General features: G+C 45.6%; 1 protein-coding gene across 1 annotated transcript in view; it reads right to left on the bottom strand.

Annotated features, from left to right (window-relative positions):
- Positions 1 to 18,553, bottom strand: part of LOC135386026 (atrial natriuretic peptide receptor 1-like) — a 299,570-nt gene extending 281,017 nt beyond the window's left edge. Inside the window, exon 1 of the mRNA XM_064615737.1 lies at positions 17,803 to 18,553. Within this exon, the coding sequence (XP_064471807.1) occupies positions 17,803 to 18,508 (706 nt within the window). The 5' untranslated portion in view covers positions 18,509 to 18,553. The remainder of the gene's footprint in view (positions 1 to 17,802) is intronic.
- Positions 18,554 to 18,734: the final 181 nt, after the last annotated feature.

Genomic DNA, 18,734 nt, shown 5'->3' with positions numbered 1-18,734 from the left:
GCCCTGCAATATCGACACCTTATTCCCTTATACCCCAGAGAGGGACCACAACTTGACTCTCGCAGATGCCGCCTCCAGGGTTGAGGAGTGCAGACACATCGTACGACGTTCCAGCATGCGTGCCGACGCCCCGCATACGACGTCCCGACGTGCTTCAGCTGGCTTCCTCCAACTACGCTATGACGAGTGTTACAAACACGACAGCTACCGTATTTGTGATTTTGTGTGGCTGTGGGTACCTGTACGCAAACGTGGACTACCAGAAAAGCCTATCTCTGGCTACACTGGCCCTTACAGGGTTGTCAACCGCATCTCTGACGTCAATTATGCCGTTGAACCACGTCGATCTCCTTTCCGACCGCCGCCGTCACTAACTGGAAACTGCTCGTAGCTCGCCTGAATCCATGTAGGCCTATATCCCACATTTCATTTCACCCTCTCCTGCCAGCGGGATGGCTCACCTTCGGTGGGGGAAAGATGTGTGGAAGCATCACCATAGCCCTCTCGAGGAGCATCATCTTCGAATTCACCTTCGGTTAAATATATATCAATTAAATATGTCGCCTCTAACACAGAATTTTGCATCTTAACGCAATGTACAATATTATATTAATGATATTCAGAATGGTTGTTCAACACTAGTATCTTTGTCCTCGTTTTACTTCCGTATCTTTCGTCATTTGGCCTATTACATTTCGTAGTTGACCTTTTCTCCCCCTCCCCCTTTTTTTTTTCGGGCATGTGCGGTGGCCCCGCTATTTCGCAGCACATCACTATATCACCACGAATGCAAAACGTTATGTTTCTGAGCTTTTTTAAATAGAGATTTCTCCCCTTAGTTGCACGCTGCACATATTGAGAGCAACTTGAGTTGAATGCCTTACGAGCAGGGTAACAAGTGATGCGCGTAACTGTATTGGTGATACACCAGTGCCGCTACATGTGCCATTTCTTTGACATTACTAGCGTCCTTCAAAGTTTCTCCGGTCTAGAACTACTAGGGGCCTTGTACGTCATTTGCACATACGCAGGCGCACACGAAGCCTGCGTGTCGGTAAGGTCACGAATAGCTTGTAGTCACAACGCCCCCTTCAGCAACATATCGAAGCTGTCTTGATCCTTGTAGCTCTCCTGGGCTCCTTTGACACCGTCTGAATGCATAATGAACGCTTCGCTTGCATTTCGATAGGCGCTTCCATGCGCTAGGCAAAGTGAAGTCGGCAAAATATTTCTGACACGCAGGTACAGAGACTTCTACTGTCAAGGGCCTTGACGCAGCGTGGAAATATGCCTGCTATACAGTAACTCTGCATAATAGAAGTCTCACTTATAACCGCAACTGATGCGGGAGTGCCAGTGGTGTACTGTCACTATGGATGACACCGTGTGATGCTTCAACTAGACGGGCAAGCGATGGACCATTTTTGCGTCAGAACAAAGTCATACGTGCAAATCAATGCGGGGAAACTTCGTGCACCGCATAATGATATTTCAAGATTGCATAGAAAAGTACGGCAGCTGAAATATGGCAGTGAACTGTTTCTGTTTATGTCTCCAGGCACCTTGAGGCTTGTATTGTGTTTGTCCCTTCGTATGTTCCAGCCTCAGAACAATTACTTTCCATACGGTAGCTGCGTTGGATGGAACGGATGAAACGTGGAACGATCGCTGCGCACTTCCGATGGCGAAGCACTCTTGCGTTTGCTAAGAGGTACTGTCAGTGAAACGTAATGACAGTCACTTCGTGCTGCGTTGCTTGCTCTATGGGGCTGTTTCAACTGGTGCTGCAGAGAATATGCCTGTAGTGAATGAAGCATGCTACGTACCATATTTTTCGCCTAGATGCGGTCTTGCTTACTCTACTTCGGCCTTCATTTCGAATTGCAATGTACTCTTGTCCTCCCCAGGTGTGTACCTAAACTAGTAAGCTCCACTGCCATTACAAGAGCGCGCTCTTGTAATGGCAACAGAGAGCAACTGCTCTCTGCTCGCTAATTCAGCTGCGGAGAGAGGATACGTTTGGATGCTTCTCTTGCCTATATTGCGGTAGTGCAGTGAAAGTACGCTTTACAGGAGACAGCCACGCGTGGAACGATGAAGACTCACTTCGTCGAAATTCATTCAATGTCTGTGGAATGCATTAAAATGATCACACGCATATTTAATAATGAAAGAGGTAAACCCTACATCTAACAGCCACACAAAAGTTTCTGTAATAATTCAGAAGCGACACCAGTTAATCGTAGCTGCGCGGCGACCGTAAAGCCCCGTTATGAAACCTGTTAATCGGATTATTAAGGATGTGCAAAGAGGAGAATTCCGTGGAAGAGACGTTTTTTTTTCAAACGTGATAAATTTTCTGTGCGCATGCGTCAGCATCAGCAAGGAGCTGATTTACCTCGACCTTTTCGGATTGTTTTTTCTTGTGGCTCGAACGCGCGTGCTCTACTCGCAGGTGACTCGCAGAACTGATGGAGGTGATGGTGATGTTATAAAGAACAAAGAATGGGGATGTGAGTTACGACGAAGTCGAACTTGCTACCCCAGTATACTTACAAACAGAAAGTATAGACAGATAAGAGAGTTAAAATAATGTAGTTCGACATGTAGTTCAAAAGTTTCGGCCAAGTGAGTATGAAATGTCGGAATCACTGGGGGCACACACATCACACATTCAGCGAGTCATAGAATGTCTATAAACCCGGTTGTATGTAGAAAATCTTTAAGTGCCCTCAGCGCCTTGTCGGACGACGGACAGCCTAACAGTTTCGCGATGTGGAACGCTCGGGAGTCCACACGAGAGAGTCTGGCCTCTAAAACCCTTCGAACATCAACGTATTTCCGACACCTGAGAATGATGTGTTCTATGTCTTCTACAACGCCACACTCACTACAGTTCGGAGAGTCTCGCTTTCCCAGTTTGGAAAGAACATAATGATAAACGGAAAGCAGCCAGGGACAAGGACAAGGAAGCGCACAAACGAACTGCTGAAGAGAAGACGTGCGCTGTACGGTACATTGAGCTGTAGCCTATGTAGGACAGTCGTCCTTTGTCGCGTGAAGGAAGCGTAACTCTGGATCGACCTTGTACAGAAGCGAATCCCGAGCAGATCCTGTTCGCCAGGAGGTGCTGCACATTTGTTGCTTGAGCTCGTTTAGCATTCGCCTCGCGTCACCCTTGGTGAAATAAATGGGCATCAGTTCGACGCGCCTGAGGTGAAGAGCAGGCGCGTGCAGCAGCGCCTACAGTCTCGTTGCGTGCAATGCCACAGTGACTAGGGATATACTGCATTTGGATGTCATGACCTTCTAAAACTGCCGCATGGTATGTGTGCAAGACATCTTGTGCTGCTGATGCCAGAGGTCCCGTAGTAAACATGGAAGCCAGAGTCTGTAACGCAGAACTTATTCTCAGTTATACCGCTCCGTAGCACACCCTTTGCAATTATTTTTCGATGGCGATTGTTCTATTAACGAACGCTATCGCGGTGCCAGGAACTCACCCCGGATCCGTCAGAATATACCTGGCAGAACGGATAGGAATCTGAAGAATGAGGATTCGAGAGGTGATGCCCGTAACATATTAACTGTTTTCCTTTCGCATTTTTGAAAACGGGTGTACATTGCGTTCGTTACTTTTTGAGCCAAAACTCCAGAAGAAATGACCTTGATCTTGGCTTCATGCTCACTAAAACGAACGTGGCCCACTCAACGTAACGACAGCATACAACATGTGAGCAATAACGACCACACTCTTCGCATATATATCGTAGGATAATTCTCTATGCATCGTCATGGAGTTGTGGCCGTTGTGAATCTGCAACGAAGGTCATTGCCAGGTTTCGGCCCAATGAAAGTGTCGCTCTCAGGTTCTCAAGTTTTGCGCCAGTCGTCCAAACACACCTTTTATTCCGCGAGAAGGATTGCGTCCACGAACAAGGATAATACGCCCATTCTTTCTGCCGACAAGTCGCACCTCGGCAGCCGAGACAAGGCAGACGCGACCCACAGACGCGCCAGGAGCTTCGTACTCTTTCTGCAAAAGTGACATCCATTTCCGGCCTCTTTGTCCAAAAGAGCTGGGATCTAGTATACCCTTCCAACATGTAATAAATATTTGTTGCAGGGTGTCGGAGCGAACCGAAAACCGAAAAAAAAACGCTATTTTGGTGCGAACCGGGACGGAATCGAAACCGTATACGTTTTTTTTTTCTTTTTGCTCAGAAGGGAAACCGAAAAATTTATTTAAAGGGGCACAAAACAGGTCGAGGAACATTCTCCAATTATTATGCCCAATGAAAGAACATAGCTCACGATATCCAAATATGAAATTCTTTTGCTTCTAGCGAGCGTCTTTAACACGAAATAATGCCATTCAAAGAGCATAATCCGCGCGAGTCTCTCCTTATCCTTGGTACCGAGTCACGTCATTATATTCCAGCGTATAGCAACACCGAATTCTAGGCGCTGGAAGTGGGGGAGTTTTCGCTCTCCTAGCCAATGACGGACCCCACTGAGACAAGCTGCAGCTCGCGAGGGAACCGGTTGTGGGGACATCGCGGTGACCTCGCGGAGCAATACAGCACCGGAAACATAGTGCGCACGTGAAATATAATATTGAGGGTTTTTGGTACGGTTTGAACTGGCTATCTTGGATTTGACAAGTGGGAATGTGTTTAGAGTTGACCTCACCTCTCGATATTACAACAAAATTGATGTATAGGCGTCTCACATTCTAAATGGCTGATGATGCGCGACGTCAAAATGACGTGTCGCTATTGTCGCCAGGAGATCGCTGGGCGGAGCATAAGGGCGAAAGAGTGCAGTGAATACTCAGTCGGTTTGGCGTCATTATTTACTTTTTTGCGACAACAATTTTTTGAAAACGTTCACCGTCGGCAACGTATCACGATACATTAAAAAAAGTGCGCCTTGTATACCTGTTTATTGCCCCTTTAACGGTTTTCGGTCCAAGAAAAAGCTTCGCCGGTTTGGACTATACGAATGAGGGCATGAAACTGACGTCGTGTGTTCTGAAGTCATGTCACGGATACTTTACGAGGGTTACGGTTACGGTGGAATGTATGTCGGTATACTATAACCCCTTGGTAACGTTTTATCGTTCGCGCACATAGACTTACAGGTACATGTGACCGGTTGTGACTCTCTACCAATGTGCCCGTAGTGTTTGTTTTAATTTCATCCGCCCAAACCCTCCTGAACTAAACACGACCCAAGGGAGCTGCGTAATGTTCTCGTAGCGTAATGCTCTATCGGAATGTCGCGCAACGCGTCCCTTGTTTGAGAACAGCGAAGCTGAATACATTTATGTATCCGCGAGGGCAAGCGCGTACGAAGTGGCGCTTCTTTTGTGGACAGAACACGAAGAAAAGAAAACCGAGCCGTCGAGCGCGTTTGTAAGTGAAGGTGTTCATCGATTGGCGTCGTACTCGTGCGGTGGTGCTTGCTGGCTAGGAAGCAGCAACAGGCATTCGGATGGGACGCGATCGCACCAATCCAGCAAGAAAGTACTTTACGTATGCCATCACGACGAACAAGTCCGTCTGTATCATGGGCTTCAAGAAAGGGGAAAGCCTATTTGAATGGACAGTCATCTACAGGAACCAGGAGCTACCAATTTCACAGCTGCCCATTAATATTAAATACAATCTGTGCGGAATAAACGGGTTTACATTTTGCAACATTGATTTTTTTTTTCTGGGAATGAATATGCCCACCAGAAGCGGAACCGGTTCAAAACCGGTATGAACCGTTATTTTTTTGCTCCGGATCAGAACGAGTACCGGACCGTTTATGATAGAACCGGAACGAAAAACGTTTCGGTTCGACACCCTAATTTGTTGTTTTTGTTAAAGGCGCATCCCCGGCCGGCTACCTCCGCTACACTGCATTTGAATCCCGGGTCCGAGTGCTCTTGGCAACGTGTTTGAAGGCTGTCGGCGAACGTGATGTGAGCAGGAATGCTGGGCAAACACTATAGTCTTCATTGAGAGACCCACTACTGCGGAATGCTCATTAGCCACTTTTGTCATTCCTACAGATTCAGTGTCGCATTGATACCGTCCTTTCCACCGTGCATCATCAACATTGGGATCGCGGTCCTACGACTGGGTGATACACACGAACTGAAACGCTGCTGTGAAATACATAGCAAACACATCGGATTTTGTGGCTCGCTATCTCCCATCGTAACGGCTATCTTGATTCATGTTCAGCGTCCGAGTAACGAAAACCGCTCCATATCCCTGTATAGAGTGTATCCAGGTTCGTTATATGCAGTGATGGCCACTAACTACTTCTGCAGTAGTTTAACTATAACTACTAACTACTTCGTGATGGAGTAGTTTAACTAGTAGTTCAACTACTTTTCAGGGGAGAAGTTAAAACTACTTCTTTAACTACTGCAATGTAGTTTAACTACACCTATAACTACTTAACGTTATCCATCAACACCAATCCCTTGTAGTGTTCTTGGACACCTAAATATGAATCACAAGCCATGACAAACTTTGGCTCAAGCCACTGCTACGATCGTCAAATACAAAGCTTGCGGCGGGATTCTTTCTGTGCCTACGCGATAAACTAAGTTGCATAATTATTTCACAGCAAATGAGGCTTCACTGGACAACAGTGTTGCGGATTTAAATCCGGGGATTTGATTTAAATCCATCAAAGGGCTCGTGGATTTGATTTGGGATTTGATTTACGAGGAAAATATGGCAACGATTTGGATTTGGATTGAATCATATTTTTGATAGATTATTTGGATTTGGATTGAATCACAATTTTGGCAGATGATTTGGATTTGGATTGAATCACATTTTTTTTCGACGGAATTGGATGTGTATTTGGTCAAGCTCCTGAAGGAAAATGGTTGGATTTTGACTGCTGCGAAATTTGACGTTGACGAGCGGGCAGATTCCTTGTCAGTCGTATCTGAGGCCGTCTCTGTAATTACGTTTTTACAAGACATTTGGCTGAATTGCATTTCACATATGTTTACACAGGATGCAATGCAACTCTTAATGATGAGAAGGTTTAAAAAATGTTTGGATTTGAGATGGCTTGCCTTGCATCCCGGCATCTTGGTTCCCAATGACCCGCCAAAAGTTATGTTTCGTTTAAAAAGAAATCCCATGATTTTTTGATTGCGTCTGCGGACACTATTTGTAGACTGCTTCAAGTTCAAGAGCTGGTTTGTCTGGTCAGACAGACCACCTCGAAGGCGTATAGCGATCTTCCCTTCCGAGCACTAAAGGTACGTCATGCAATACTCTCACACATAATCACATGGGTAGTTCGATGTCTAATTCACAACGGTATCACAGCTTTCTATAATTTCTTAGAAATGGAACGCATTGGAGAAAGTACACCACTGGTGCACTGAGCTCAGGCAATGTACGTTCGAGAAAAGGACTACCATACACGTATTTTGTCTGTTTTATTTGTTCTCGGAACTGCGACTGATGTCGCGTTCTGGTGTCCCAGAGATTGCATGTGGACATTTCGGGACTTCTTCCCGAAATGTCCACATGAGAACCAGCCGTATCAGGTCATTGTGTCCAGGAATAGGAATGTGAATGTTGGTTGCCCTTTTTCATAGTGTCTTGCTTATGGTCAACTTGGTGCCACCGCAGAGCTCGTACCGCAGGAACGAACGACGGAATAGTCCTCTGTTTAAGCGAGTGTACAGTAAAGGATGATGTTGTTTCCCATTTCTGCTATTGGATGTCCGCAGTGGCCCGCTACCCGCTGCTTTCGGAAGTAGCGAAACATGTATTTGCAGTACCTGCAAGTTCTGGAGCAGTTGAACGAGTGCTGTCTGCAGCCAGCCTGATCAAGACCGCGAAAAGAAACAAGCTGCAGCCAGCTACATTGGAGCAGCTGGTCTTTCTAAACAAGTACCTGAGAGAATAAGACTGCTTACGCGTGTTGGGCGGAGTTTGTTATAACACAATTGCGGTGTGCAGCACGTAGCCGTCACATTTAACACAACATAATTCCCGGCAGTTGGCTTTATCATATGTGCCGAGTAAGCGTATTTGACAAATATGTTACTCCGATATCCACGCGAAAATAAAATGTCGGTGTCGACGTTGGCATCGCTATGTTGGCTGTTCATACTCTTCGCTGCAGGTGAGATTTGTAGGTGTTTATACCATGTCACGGTCTTATCCAGCGAATGCATGCAGTAATCGTACGACCTTGTGGACATGGTCAGCTGCATGCTACAGTTATTTCGGGAACTTTAGCCCCCGGATTCGTTGACGGATTTGATGAATCCTGATTTAAAACCGGATTTGATTTAGCACACCAAAAACAAATCCGGATTTAAAATGATTTGATTTGTCGCCTCAAGTTTAAATCCGGACTTGATTTGGATTTGATTTGCGGTGTTCCGAAAAACATGGATTTGATTTAAATTCGATTTGACTCGTTAAATCCGCAACACTGCTGGACAAGCATTAAAAGTGACGATTTAGTACAGATGCACGACACTATTGCTCTGCACCTCCGTTCTCATCAAACAAGTAGCTCAAGGTAAAAGTCGGAACCACAATCGTGCATTAAAGCTTGCGGCAAAATCGGAAGTATAGTTTGCGCCTTTAGTAACCTAACTACTGTAGTTAACTACTTGAAATAGTAGTTTAACCAGTAGTTGCCACTACATTTCTGCAAGTAGTTGATAACTACTTTTTAACTACAATCTGGTAGTTTAACTAGTAGTTTAACTACATGTGGTTAACTACTGGCCATCACTGGTTATATGGCATAAGAGAGAATGAAATGGTTGACAGAGCGGGAGGGCAGTTGCCCATCAGTGCCAGACAGCCGTATCCACTTATTAACGAAAGATGACAGGAGGACATGTTTGACATTTTTACATCGACAGTGTATGTGCGGGAGTTAAGCATCGGATAGCGTGTGTGCTCCGTGTGTTACAGATATCGCGGCGCCGTGAGTCACGGATGACGCGCGCTGCGAAGGTGGCATTTTACTACGTTGGGGATCACGTGACGTGTGGTGATGCAGGTGGCGGGAGTGGAAAGCATAAAACGGAGAGCCGTTGGCCAGGATGACTCCGCCGAGGAATGTCCTTAGAGAAGGTTCGTCTTGTGTACTTGCAATACGAACTCATTCAGAAAAGATTGGAGAGATTCCTAACATCCGAACAGGGTTCCAGTTGCACTACATTTGTATGAGATAATTTCCAAATATTAAGATGTTATATGCGAAGAAATCCCAAACACAGAGAAAGAATCGCGTTAACATATATGTCGACAACGCGTAAGGACAGAGCTGTCGCTGTATTTCAGCTGCGAGTACCAAAAGTTGCACGGCTACTGTTCTTTTTCTTTCTTTCTTTTTTACATTTTTGTCGTTGACGATGCAATCACTAATTTGCAATCATTCGCTCTGCAGCCATGAATGCGGGACATGACGGACAGGCAGATTTCACTGTGTCACTTTCTGTTTGAGTTCGTTTTTCGCGTTCCATTGCCCCTTTCGCACGAACTTCGCCTTATAACGTTGCATGTTCACTCCAAAATTCAAACACAGGCTCGGATACACCGACAAAGTCTTATGCTCCAACTGCGGTGCGGTCGTGAATATTCGGTACGTCGTTATAGACTGACATCTACGCACTTCGGACAGACAAGTATGTCAGGCTCAATTGATTGACATCAAAAGGAAGCCATTCAACCCTTTCCTTTCTTTTTTTTCGTAATAAACATATCCCCCGCCCCCACCATACAATCTTGCTGCAGTACTATAGGCCATTCTCCCAACCCTGCACGACTCCATGTAGTCTCCAATCATTTACGAGGCTTTCACGTACAAAACTTTCTTACTTTTTGTTTTGTGTGTCTTTGCCGTGTTGTCGGGTCTATTGATTTTTACGCCTATAGAGCAGAAGCCCGTTGGGTGTGGCGGTGGTACACGAAGTGTCGAGGCCTGGGAGTGAATTGCGCACCTTCATGCCCTGGAAACTCGAAAATCACAGTCATTCGTTTGGGTGGCGCGTATATTTAGCGGATTTGTATCCAGCGTCTCCAGGAACTGATGACTTTCACAAGTGAAAATATGAACTAGAAGATGGAAGAAACTGTATTTCACACAAACACACACACACACACATAAACGGGATGATGATGTGATGGGTCATTCACCGCCGTTATTGCAGTAAACTGCCCCGTTGCGCTTGTGGAAGGGATGAGAAAGTGATGATGATGGAAAGTTGACCTTTTAGAGTTCGTCCATTAGTCGAGTGCTGGAGAGGAACTCAGCAACAGCTCGTAGACCTTGGGTTAATGCGATATATTTCACTGGTCTCTGTATGACTGCAATACTTAAAGGTACTGTAAAGCAGCAGGCAAGCTGTTAATATTGAAAGCTTATGCCGAAAGAAACCCACAGCGCAAATTTTATGTGCGACAGAGAATTCTAAATATTTTTTAATCACTTCCGAAATTGCGGTGAAAGGACGCGGTGCGAAACAATCGCCTATTCGTCGAGCAACAGAGTTACATGTCCCCAACCCTCTATCAGCTAAGTCGTAGGCTAAGTAGCCGGCTTCATGAACTTTCTTTTAAAAGTTCGTTGAAAAGAGGTTGCTGTCTCTCAAAATGCAAGAACATTGGTACATCGTGTTAATGAGTAACAGCCTGCCAGCTCACCATGAAAGCCACCTATGCAAAAATGCACTACGACCGTCAAGCCGATGTGGTGATGGTAGCGGTCCACAGATGTCGCTGTACGCTCCATTGTTACTTGCATGTTTATGCCAGCGGCCCTGCATGGCGGGAACTGCGGAGTTCGTGTCGGGTCATAGACACAGAGTTGCCCGTAATATTGAAAGTTAATATTCTAAAAAGAACTATGGGGTGGATTTGAACGAAATTGGTGGCGTTTGTGTACTGAGCACCCAGGCTGTCAAATGAGCCAACAATATAAAATTGTATGCCTGCTGGTTTACAATACCTTTAAAGGCGGTGTAAAGCAGCACACGTGCAATCTAAGGAAATTTATCTATTCTGTAGCATAAGCCCTCAGTAGACTATTACGTCACAATTTTAGCCCCAGCTGAACTTATAATGTTTATAAAATTAAATATTTTTTTTAAATCCCCACTAACTTTGCAATGCTCGTCAAGTAATGCGGCAAAATCACATTCCTTGCCCACAACCCTGGGTCTAAAAATAAATAAATAAAAACAGCTACATAGCCACCAGGAGCAGCAAATCATTCTCGAGAAAACGGATCACTGTTGCTTGTACGAACTGTGGCGGTGGTGCGCAGAGTACCCCCATATTGTACCTAATGCAACGTACAAAGCACTAGGCGTCACGTCAATGGTACCTGAAGTACAGTACAAAGCACCATACCGTAAATGTACTGAAAGTAAAGCATAAAGTACTGGGAAAGTAGTTTAAAGTACTCAAGTACATTGCAACGTGTGCATAGCGCCACGTGACATCGTTCGTTAGTGACAAAATCTTATAAAATGATTATGTTTCGATTGGCTCAATGCCAATGGAAGCATTTCTTGCATAGTTCTGAAGGCTAGCTTGTTCGTGCTTTCTCATGAATATGAAGTGGAATAGATGAGAATGTCTCATCAGAAGTTTGCGCTAGTTGTGCTAGTGGAAAGTATATTTACTTGCCGATTTAAGGGGGACGTCTTCCGTGCATCTGTGGTGTACTACGAAAAATAACAGTAATCCATTTTTCTTGTTCAAATATACTACTGCTAGTCACAAAACTTACTTGATATTTCCCATTGTTTGTCTTTGCATGTCCATTTGGGTACTTGAGTGCTTGATGGGAAAGCACTAAGAAAATGACTTAAAGTGCAGCACAAAGTACATAACTAGAAATGTACTTCAAGTAAAGGACAAGTACTGAGAAAGTATAGCACATCACTGAATTGATTATTATTTCCCAACCCCGAAACCAGCCCCAGGCCCTAACCCTTGTACCCCAATTTCGCTGCAAAGTAAAAATATTAAGAGTGATCTGTCACGCGTTATAACCTGTTACGCTGGGTTTACGCTGTTTACAAGTAATAAAGTGTTAAAATAACTCCGCCAACATGAACTGACTGCCTGATCTTCCTTTTTAAAGCGTCAGAATAGACTAGCAGCAGGAAGCCTGCCATATTGTCTTAATCTCTCTATTTGCTAGTTGTCGGCCACGGTCAAATTTGCAGGCTGCTCAGGGTAAACGCAAGCTGTCGCGCCTTCCCATCAGTGGCGTATCTAGAGCTACCTGCGCCCATGGCAACATGGTTAACATGATGTCCTTGGGGATGCGTTTTCGTGTGGTCCGCACTAGGTTTCACACTACGACCTCCCTAATGGCGGGTGCTTTAGATCATTTATGAATGTGCCAGGTTGAGTGCCCGACCTGGCACATTCACATCCGACCACATAATGGCGCCCCTGTTCACCTGGCGCCCGTGGCACCTGTCCACACCTGCCACACCCTAGATACGCCACTGCTTCCCATGCATGTCCTTCACCTTGTGTGCATCCGAGAATACATGTATTAATATGTACGTCGAGTAATAGCCGGCACTATACATGATGAGGTTTATGCCAAGGATTGTAAAGCTTAGTATCATCCAAGAATTTCAGAAGCGTTGGTAATTTGTTTGGATCTATCGAACGTCCTAAAGTACTGTTTCTTTCAACAGCATTTTGATTTTTGGAGAAAGAAAAGCGTCACATAGAGAAACATGTTATGAGACAGCTTTCGCTGCTTCCAAAGAAGACGTTTTCAAAATGTTTGGAACAGCGGAAACAGCGCTGGCCTAAATGTGTAGTCCCCTAAGGAGACTACCTCGATTGTGGCTAAGTTTCAAATTTGGAAGTTTTTCACTTTTTTTCCGTTCTGGATACGTTTCGATCGGTCCTCGTACTTACATGCTGCCTTCATTTGCAACATAAATGATGACACTGGGGTGTAATGCAAAACCTTATATTCATTTCACACTTCTATAAAAACCAGTATATTCTTCGGTGCGAAGTATTCTCCTTCATGAACTGCGGAAAAAATAACAGATCGCTATGCTTGGCAAGCGGCTCGGCACAACCTGGCTATACGGCAGTTTCCTGGAGAGCAGCCATCTTGCTTCACGTCACCTGGTTGCCATTACAGCACTGTGGGGGCGTCATGACCGCGCCCACTGATATGCACTGTAACCATTACGGCAGTGTGGGGGCGTCATTGCCGCGCCCACTGATATGCGCCGCAACCAATACCGCACTTCCCTCGAAAGGAGCTATTTTGCCTGACGTCAGCCGGTCGCCATTACAGCACTGCATGGAGGTAAGAAAGTAAGGAGAGGGCTAAAAGATCGGAAGGCCGTGGGACCCCTCTAGCGGTCGCTCCTGGCAATACCACGCCCATCTAGTTGCCCGGTCACGTGATCCCCACATGTTTCGGCGTTATGGCGGTCTGCGCGGAGGCTTTGAAGTTTAGCAAACTTCATCTTCAGCAAACGCCTTACCTTCCAGGAGTCCATTCGCACAATACTTTGGAGGTTATTGGTTGTTTCAACATTTGCCGCGTGATAAATCGCAGCAAAATAGCAAAACAGAAGAGAAGCCAGGCAATGTCACGATGACGTACGTACATCTTCTAGCGATTTAGTGATCCATTGCTTCCACACTGAGATGATCTATCTTGTGTTTCAACGGGTGTGATAACTTCGAACTCCAAATATGTTATGAAAGCGGAAACAAGTTATTCGGCCGCAGCTCGTCTCTGTATTCAGGTAAGATACGCCGCGGACATGGAGAACGCCATGTTTTATGACGTCTTGCCGTGACGTTTATGGGTCACGTGTGTGGGCAACTAACCACAATGCCATGCGCGGGTCACAGCACGCTCGCTTGCATTGGGAGAGGCGCTTAGGGCATCTCCTTAGTTTCTTACCCCCATGCAGCACTGTGAGTGCGTCATGGCCGCGCCCGATGATATTGCGCCGAAACCACCGTATAAGTTAGCTCGACTTTCAACTTTGTGCTTTGTCTTCGAAATGATCCAATGCATGATAATGATGCCATACAAAAGTTACATTTGAATAGTTAAGGACTTCAGAAATGTTTTTACATTGTGTAAATGTATTATGTTGCACGTTATGGGTACTGGTCCATTATCTGCTCACCTAAGCTGCTCGAGAACAGTTGTCTCCACGCTGCCGACGCTAATATTACGCAGGACTGCGATGTCCTGAACTGTTACTCGCCGGTTCTCGAGGATGGCTTTGCTCAGCGCATGAGATCTTCACTGGTGGTGAGTGTAGTCGAACGAACGTGTCCATGTGGTTCATTCGTCACCATATGCCGTCCTTCGCAAAACTGCCTGCACCGCTCGTACACTCTTCCCTTGACATCGTTTGTTTCCCATACTGTACCTGTAATCTTTGCAAAATCTCACTTTGATGTTCACTTTCACAAGGAACTTGATTATGCATCGCTGGCCCACAGCTAGAGACAGTGTTCGCCGCAATGATAGCTGCATGATAGTGCACGTGCATTTCAATTGAATATTTCAACGTACGTGCTCGTTTTACGGTCTATAAAAATAAAATGGTATTCAACGAGGATTTTCGCCCATTCTGCTATCTTACTTTTGCCTGAAATCCCCTCAATCACGTTTGCTTTGTAATATCAGCACATGAAAGTTGTTATCTTGGGTGAACCGCTTTGAACCGGTCCAAAGCAGTTCGAACCTTTATTTTTTCAGCTCTGGACCCAAACCTGAGCAGAACCGATATACCACAACCCAAGCTCGAGCCGAACCCACAAAATAGCGGTCCCAACCACTGGCAATGAGGGTAGTACTGCTATAAACTGCCTTACCCGCATTAACTTACTCATTGATTTTGGTATTTTTTTCTAGTCTTCTTCACGATGAGTACTTGAAAAGGTAAACTTTCCTTATATCATTGCACGGTAACTTTACCTTCCACCGGAGTACCTCTACTTTTGAAGAAAACAGCGTAGAAATTGCACACCGACCATCGGTCAACAGGACCCTGGGGTCGCCGGCCTAACGCAGGGTTTGAGTCAACATCCTCATATTTTTCTTTCTTCTCCTTTCATAGCCATCCAACCAAATATCGAGCGAAACCACCGTGGAAATGGCTCTCGTTCCTGTCAGCTCAACTCTGTCAACTCTATCATCTCTATCATCTCGGTAATACGGAGCTCCGCATCTTATTATTTGAGCATATGGCGATAAGATTGCGCAAGCTGATGTCAGCCAGCTTGCCACATATTTGACGAACTGTAACGGGCGTGGTTAAACGAATGGAAGAGCGGAGTGTCTGTAATTGCAACAATTGCCAGCATGCAGCTATTACAGTGGAATTATGATTACGGCATTGTGGCCAATGTATTCAGGGTGTTCATTTGTATCCGTTAGAGATGTTTTATAAAAAAGGTATCAAAGCTACGGGGATGCCGTTTTTGCAAGTGGAGTCTGCGGCCTTGCATGTTGTAGCACTTTTCGTGGTATAATAGATTACCTATAATAAGGCGGTGCATTGTCTTCTGCACATTGGTACGGTTAATCGGCTGTCTGTTCCAGGTGCTAGCATTGGCTAGTGATTTTACTTGCGTAGCTCTGAATGGCTATGTAATCCTACGCAATTGCAACTATGGTCTGAACACCAAGGTGTTGGAAAGAACGGTGGTTGGGGAATAGTTAGTGAGCGTAGCGAAACTGGATGGCTCACCTCTCTGAATATCGTTCTGATCTGCGATTGTTTACATCAAGCGGTTATGAACTCGTTAGCACTCGTGAACAAGACCATCCGAGACCTCCAAGACTCCACCAGAGCATGAGGACGAACGTCCGCCGTCTCCATATTTTAATTTACATGTTTTCCGTTACATATGCCACCCTCACGCAGATTCACCAACAGAAGATGGCGGCAATTTTAGAAGCGGACGTAAATTGCGGAGGCTGAATCGGTACAAATTCGACAAATCCAGCACCATTAAGGGGAAGAGTAAAGGGGTACCAGTCAGTGATGAAGTTTTTAAAGTTTGTTCATAATTGCGTTCATTGAGCCTCTGTGATTTAGGTTACACTTTAAAATTAGACTCCACTTCGGTGTTGCTGCTTTGCCGTGATTTTGCTAGGGAGTGGGAAAGATGCGAAGAAAATTGTGGAGAGGGTGGATGCGTGTTCGAATCTATATGGAATCGAGGCCGCGGTGCGTTTAGAAGAGCGCGCTAGCAAGCCCAATTTAGAGATTTCTGAACTATATATTTAAAAGTCCTACACGGGTTCACTGAGCAACCGCAAAACGGAGGAAAACATGTTACAAGTCGCAAAATAATGATCGAAACTTTCTTCTACTTTACTAGACAGGTGGCAAGGCGAGCAACTGGACAAAGAACACCAACTTACAGGCACAGACATCGGTAAGGCATGCACGGAACTGAATACCCCTCATGACAGGAGTAGCCCGTCTTCATCTGTCGAGATTAACGTCTTCACGTCTTGCTCCCTCCCTTTTACCCCCAACCGTTGTACCGCTTCTGTACTCAAGAGTAAGCTTACGCAAAGTTTACGGAAGGACGTCAAACGCATATCATAACCTCACTTTATATTTGACGTTTGCACCATATCCCCGAATTCGGGGAAGAGAACTGAAAAAAAAAAAAAAAACACAGAAAAGAACAGCACAAGACAAAGAAACTGCGTTCTGTTCGTCTTTCTTTTCGCCAACCTCAGGGATGTACCACCAACGCAAAGCATACGCGTTCTCACTTGCACATTGCTTTTAGGTTCTTTTCATAGTTTCGACAATAATAATGCACATGTGCTTCCTCGCAGTCGCGTCACACCCCAGTGAAAACGGCAATATCTGCATGACGAGGACCATTACAGAAATGATTAGATCAAACGTGCGACTTGCGTATTTTTTCATCTAAACGGCCCCAGGGACCCTCAGCAAAGTGTGATGTGCCACGTGTACTAGGCAAACAAGATTTCCCTAAAGGAAACGTTGGTAGCACCCTCTGCGTGGACTTACGACGTTGATCCAGTAACGCTACTATGTGAGGGAGTAGAAAAGCGACAGCAAAACCTGGCACGAACGAAGCCTCACTGCACCTGTTGCACAGTAAGTCCGTCTAATTTCTCAGCCGGCTCTGGTCTGCCAATTATGCAAAGAAGGACTGTGTTATTCCCGTTCGTTGCAGAAGCGCGAGGCCGGTTCTTCTTGCGCCTGGTTCGTATGTTTCATCCTATTAACCTACCATATTTACTAGCGGTTTGTGCTCATTAATAATAAGATAAACCGTCGGTGAGCAGTCATTTCTAATTATGTCTGAGCCTTTTTTCACGAACTTCCTCGCGTGTTTTCGCTGACGTGCAATGTTGTCTGAGAAAATGGAAAACAAGCCTAGAGCTCTTCTTACAAGGTCGAGCATCCCGGCATGACACCCGTAGCCAAGTATTTCTAAGATACCCTCTTGCGCCTGCCCGTCTACCAAACAAACGGTACATGCACTAAATGTATTATGTGATTCGTAAATAAGTAGGAGTAGCTAAAAAAATATCGTAAGCAACATTTTGACACGCACGATTAAACTTCTTGTACGAGCGTGACACGACACTTGAAAACGAAGTTTACGTCGCCCCAAGTATTGTTTTACCTCTTGAGCGCAATCTCGTCTAGCAACTGATTCCAAGTAACAATTTAGCTGTTCTAAAGGCATAGGAATAATGAGGCAATATAGGAACCTCAAGACTCACTCCTTGCTTTCTTGGATATCTTCCGGAGAAGATCCGGAATATCCACGACGTCCTCATTTTCATCGAACGAGTGATGTGTCGCGTTCTTTCCAAGGGCTGTGAATACCGATGACAAAGAGAAATAGCACTCTGTGTGGCCCTTGGAGTTTTCTCTGAACTGGTGGAAGAGGAACGCCACAACCGTCCAGTCAAACTGTCTCATCACTTCGACGAAAACTTGCCCCAAGCTGGAAAACGATCCGTTCATCCTGGTCAACAACCTGTAGTAGGCCGACTTGCTGTCAAAGTGATCGTTTTGTCCTGCAGCCGTGAGAACTGGTATTCCCCACTCGGAAGCATAGCGAATCACAGGTGCCAGAACGTATGGACAAGAGGGGCCGAAGAACACATCAACTTGACCAGATATGTAGTAGTCGAACACTGACAGAGGTCCCGTCGTCGAAGAACAGTTGGTATCGTAGTAATGAACGACAACGTTTATCTTGGTCCTCGATACCGCAACTAGAACTGCAGGAAGAACCTTCTTAAGAGAATAAGGCAGTGTGTCATCATCAGGTGCCAGGACAAGGAAGTAGGGGACACGAGGAGATATTCGTCGAAGACTTTCGGATCGTATTCGATCAGCCCGTCCGACGACTTGACAGCTCGACCGTAATGTTGCTGAAGAGAGCAAAATAAGGACTGATGCGAGTCGTAAAAGTGTCATGGCATATCGGAATGGATGCAAATTACAGTGAGCCCTGACTCTTCGTGAGCGCGTTGCTCAGTGTGAGCGTCGTGTTCACATCGGACCCGCCTCTCTTCCTTTTGTGAGTTTGTGCCGGTTGTCGTGGCACCGGGTCTCGACTGAACGGAGCACATGACGCCATCCGGTGGCCGTGCTGCGAGTGAGATATCGCGTAGGGTGGGGCGGGCGGGATGGACGAAACAGG

Source organism: Ornithodoros turicata, chromosome 2, assembly GCF_037126465.1.
Source record: "Ornithodoros turicata isolate Travis chromosome 2, ASM3712646v1, whole genome shotgun sequence".
NCBI lineage: Eukaryota > Metazoa > Arthropoda > Arachnida > Ixodida > Argasidae > Ornithodoros > Ornithodoros turicata.
This window is presented reverse-complemented; position numbering and strand designations above follow the sequence as displayed.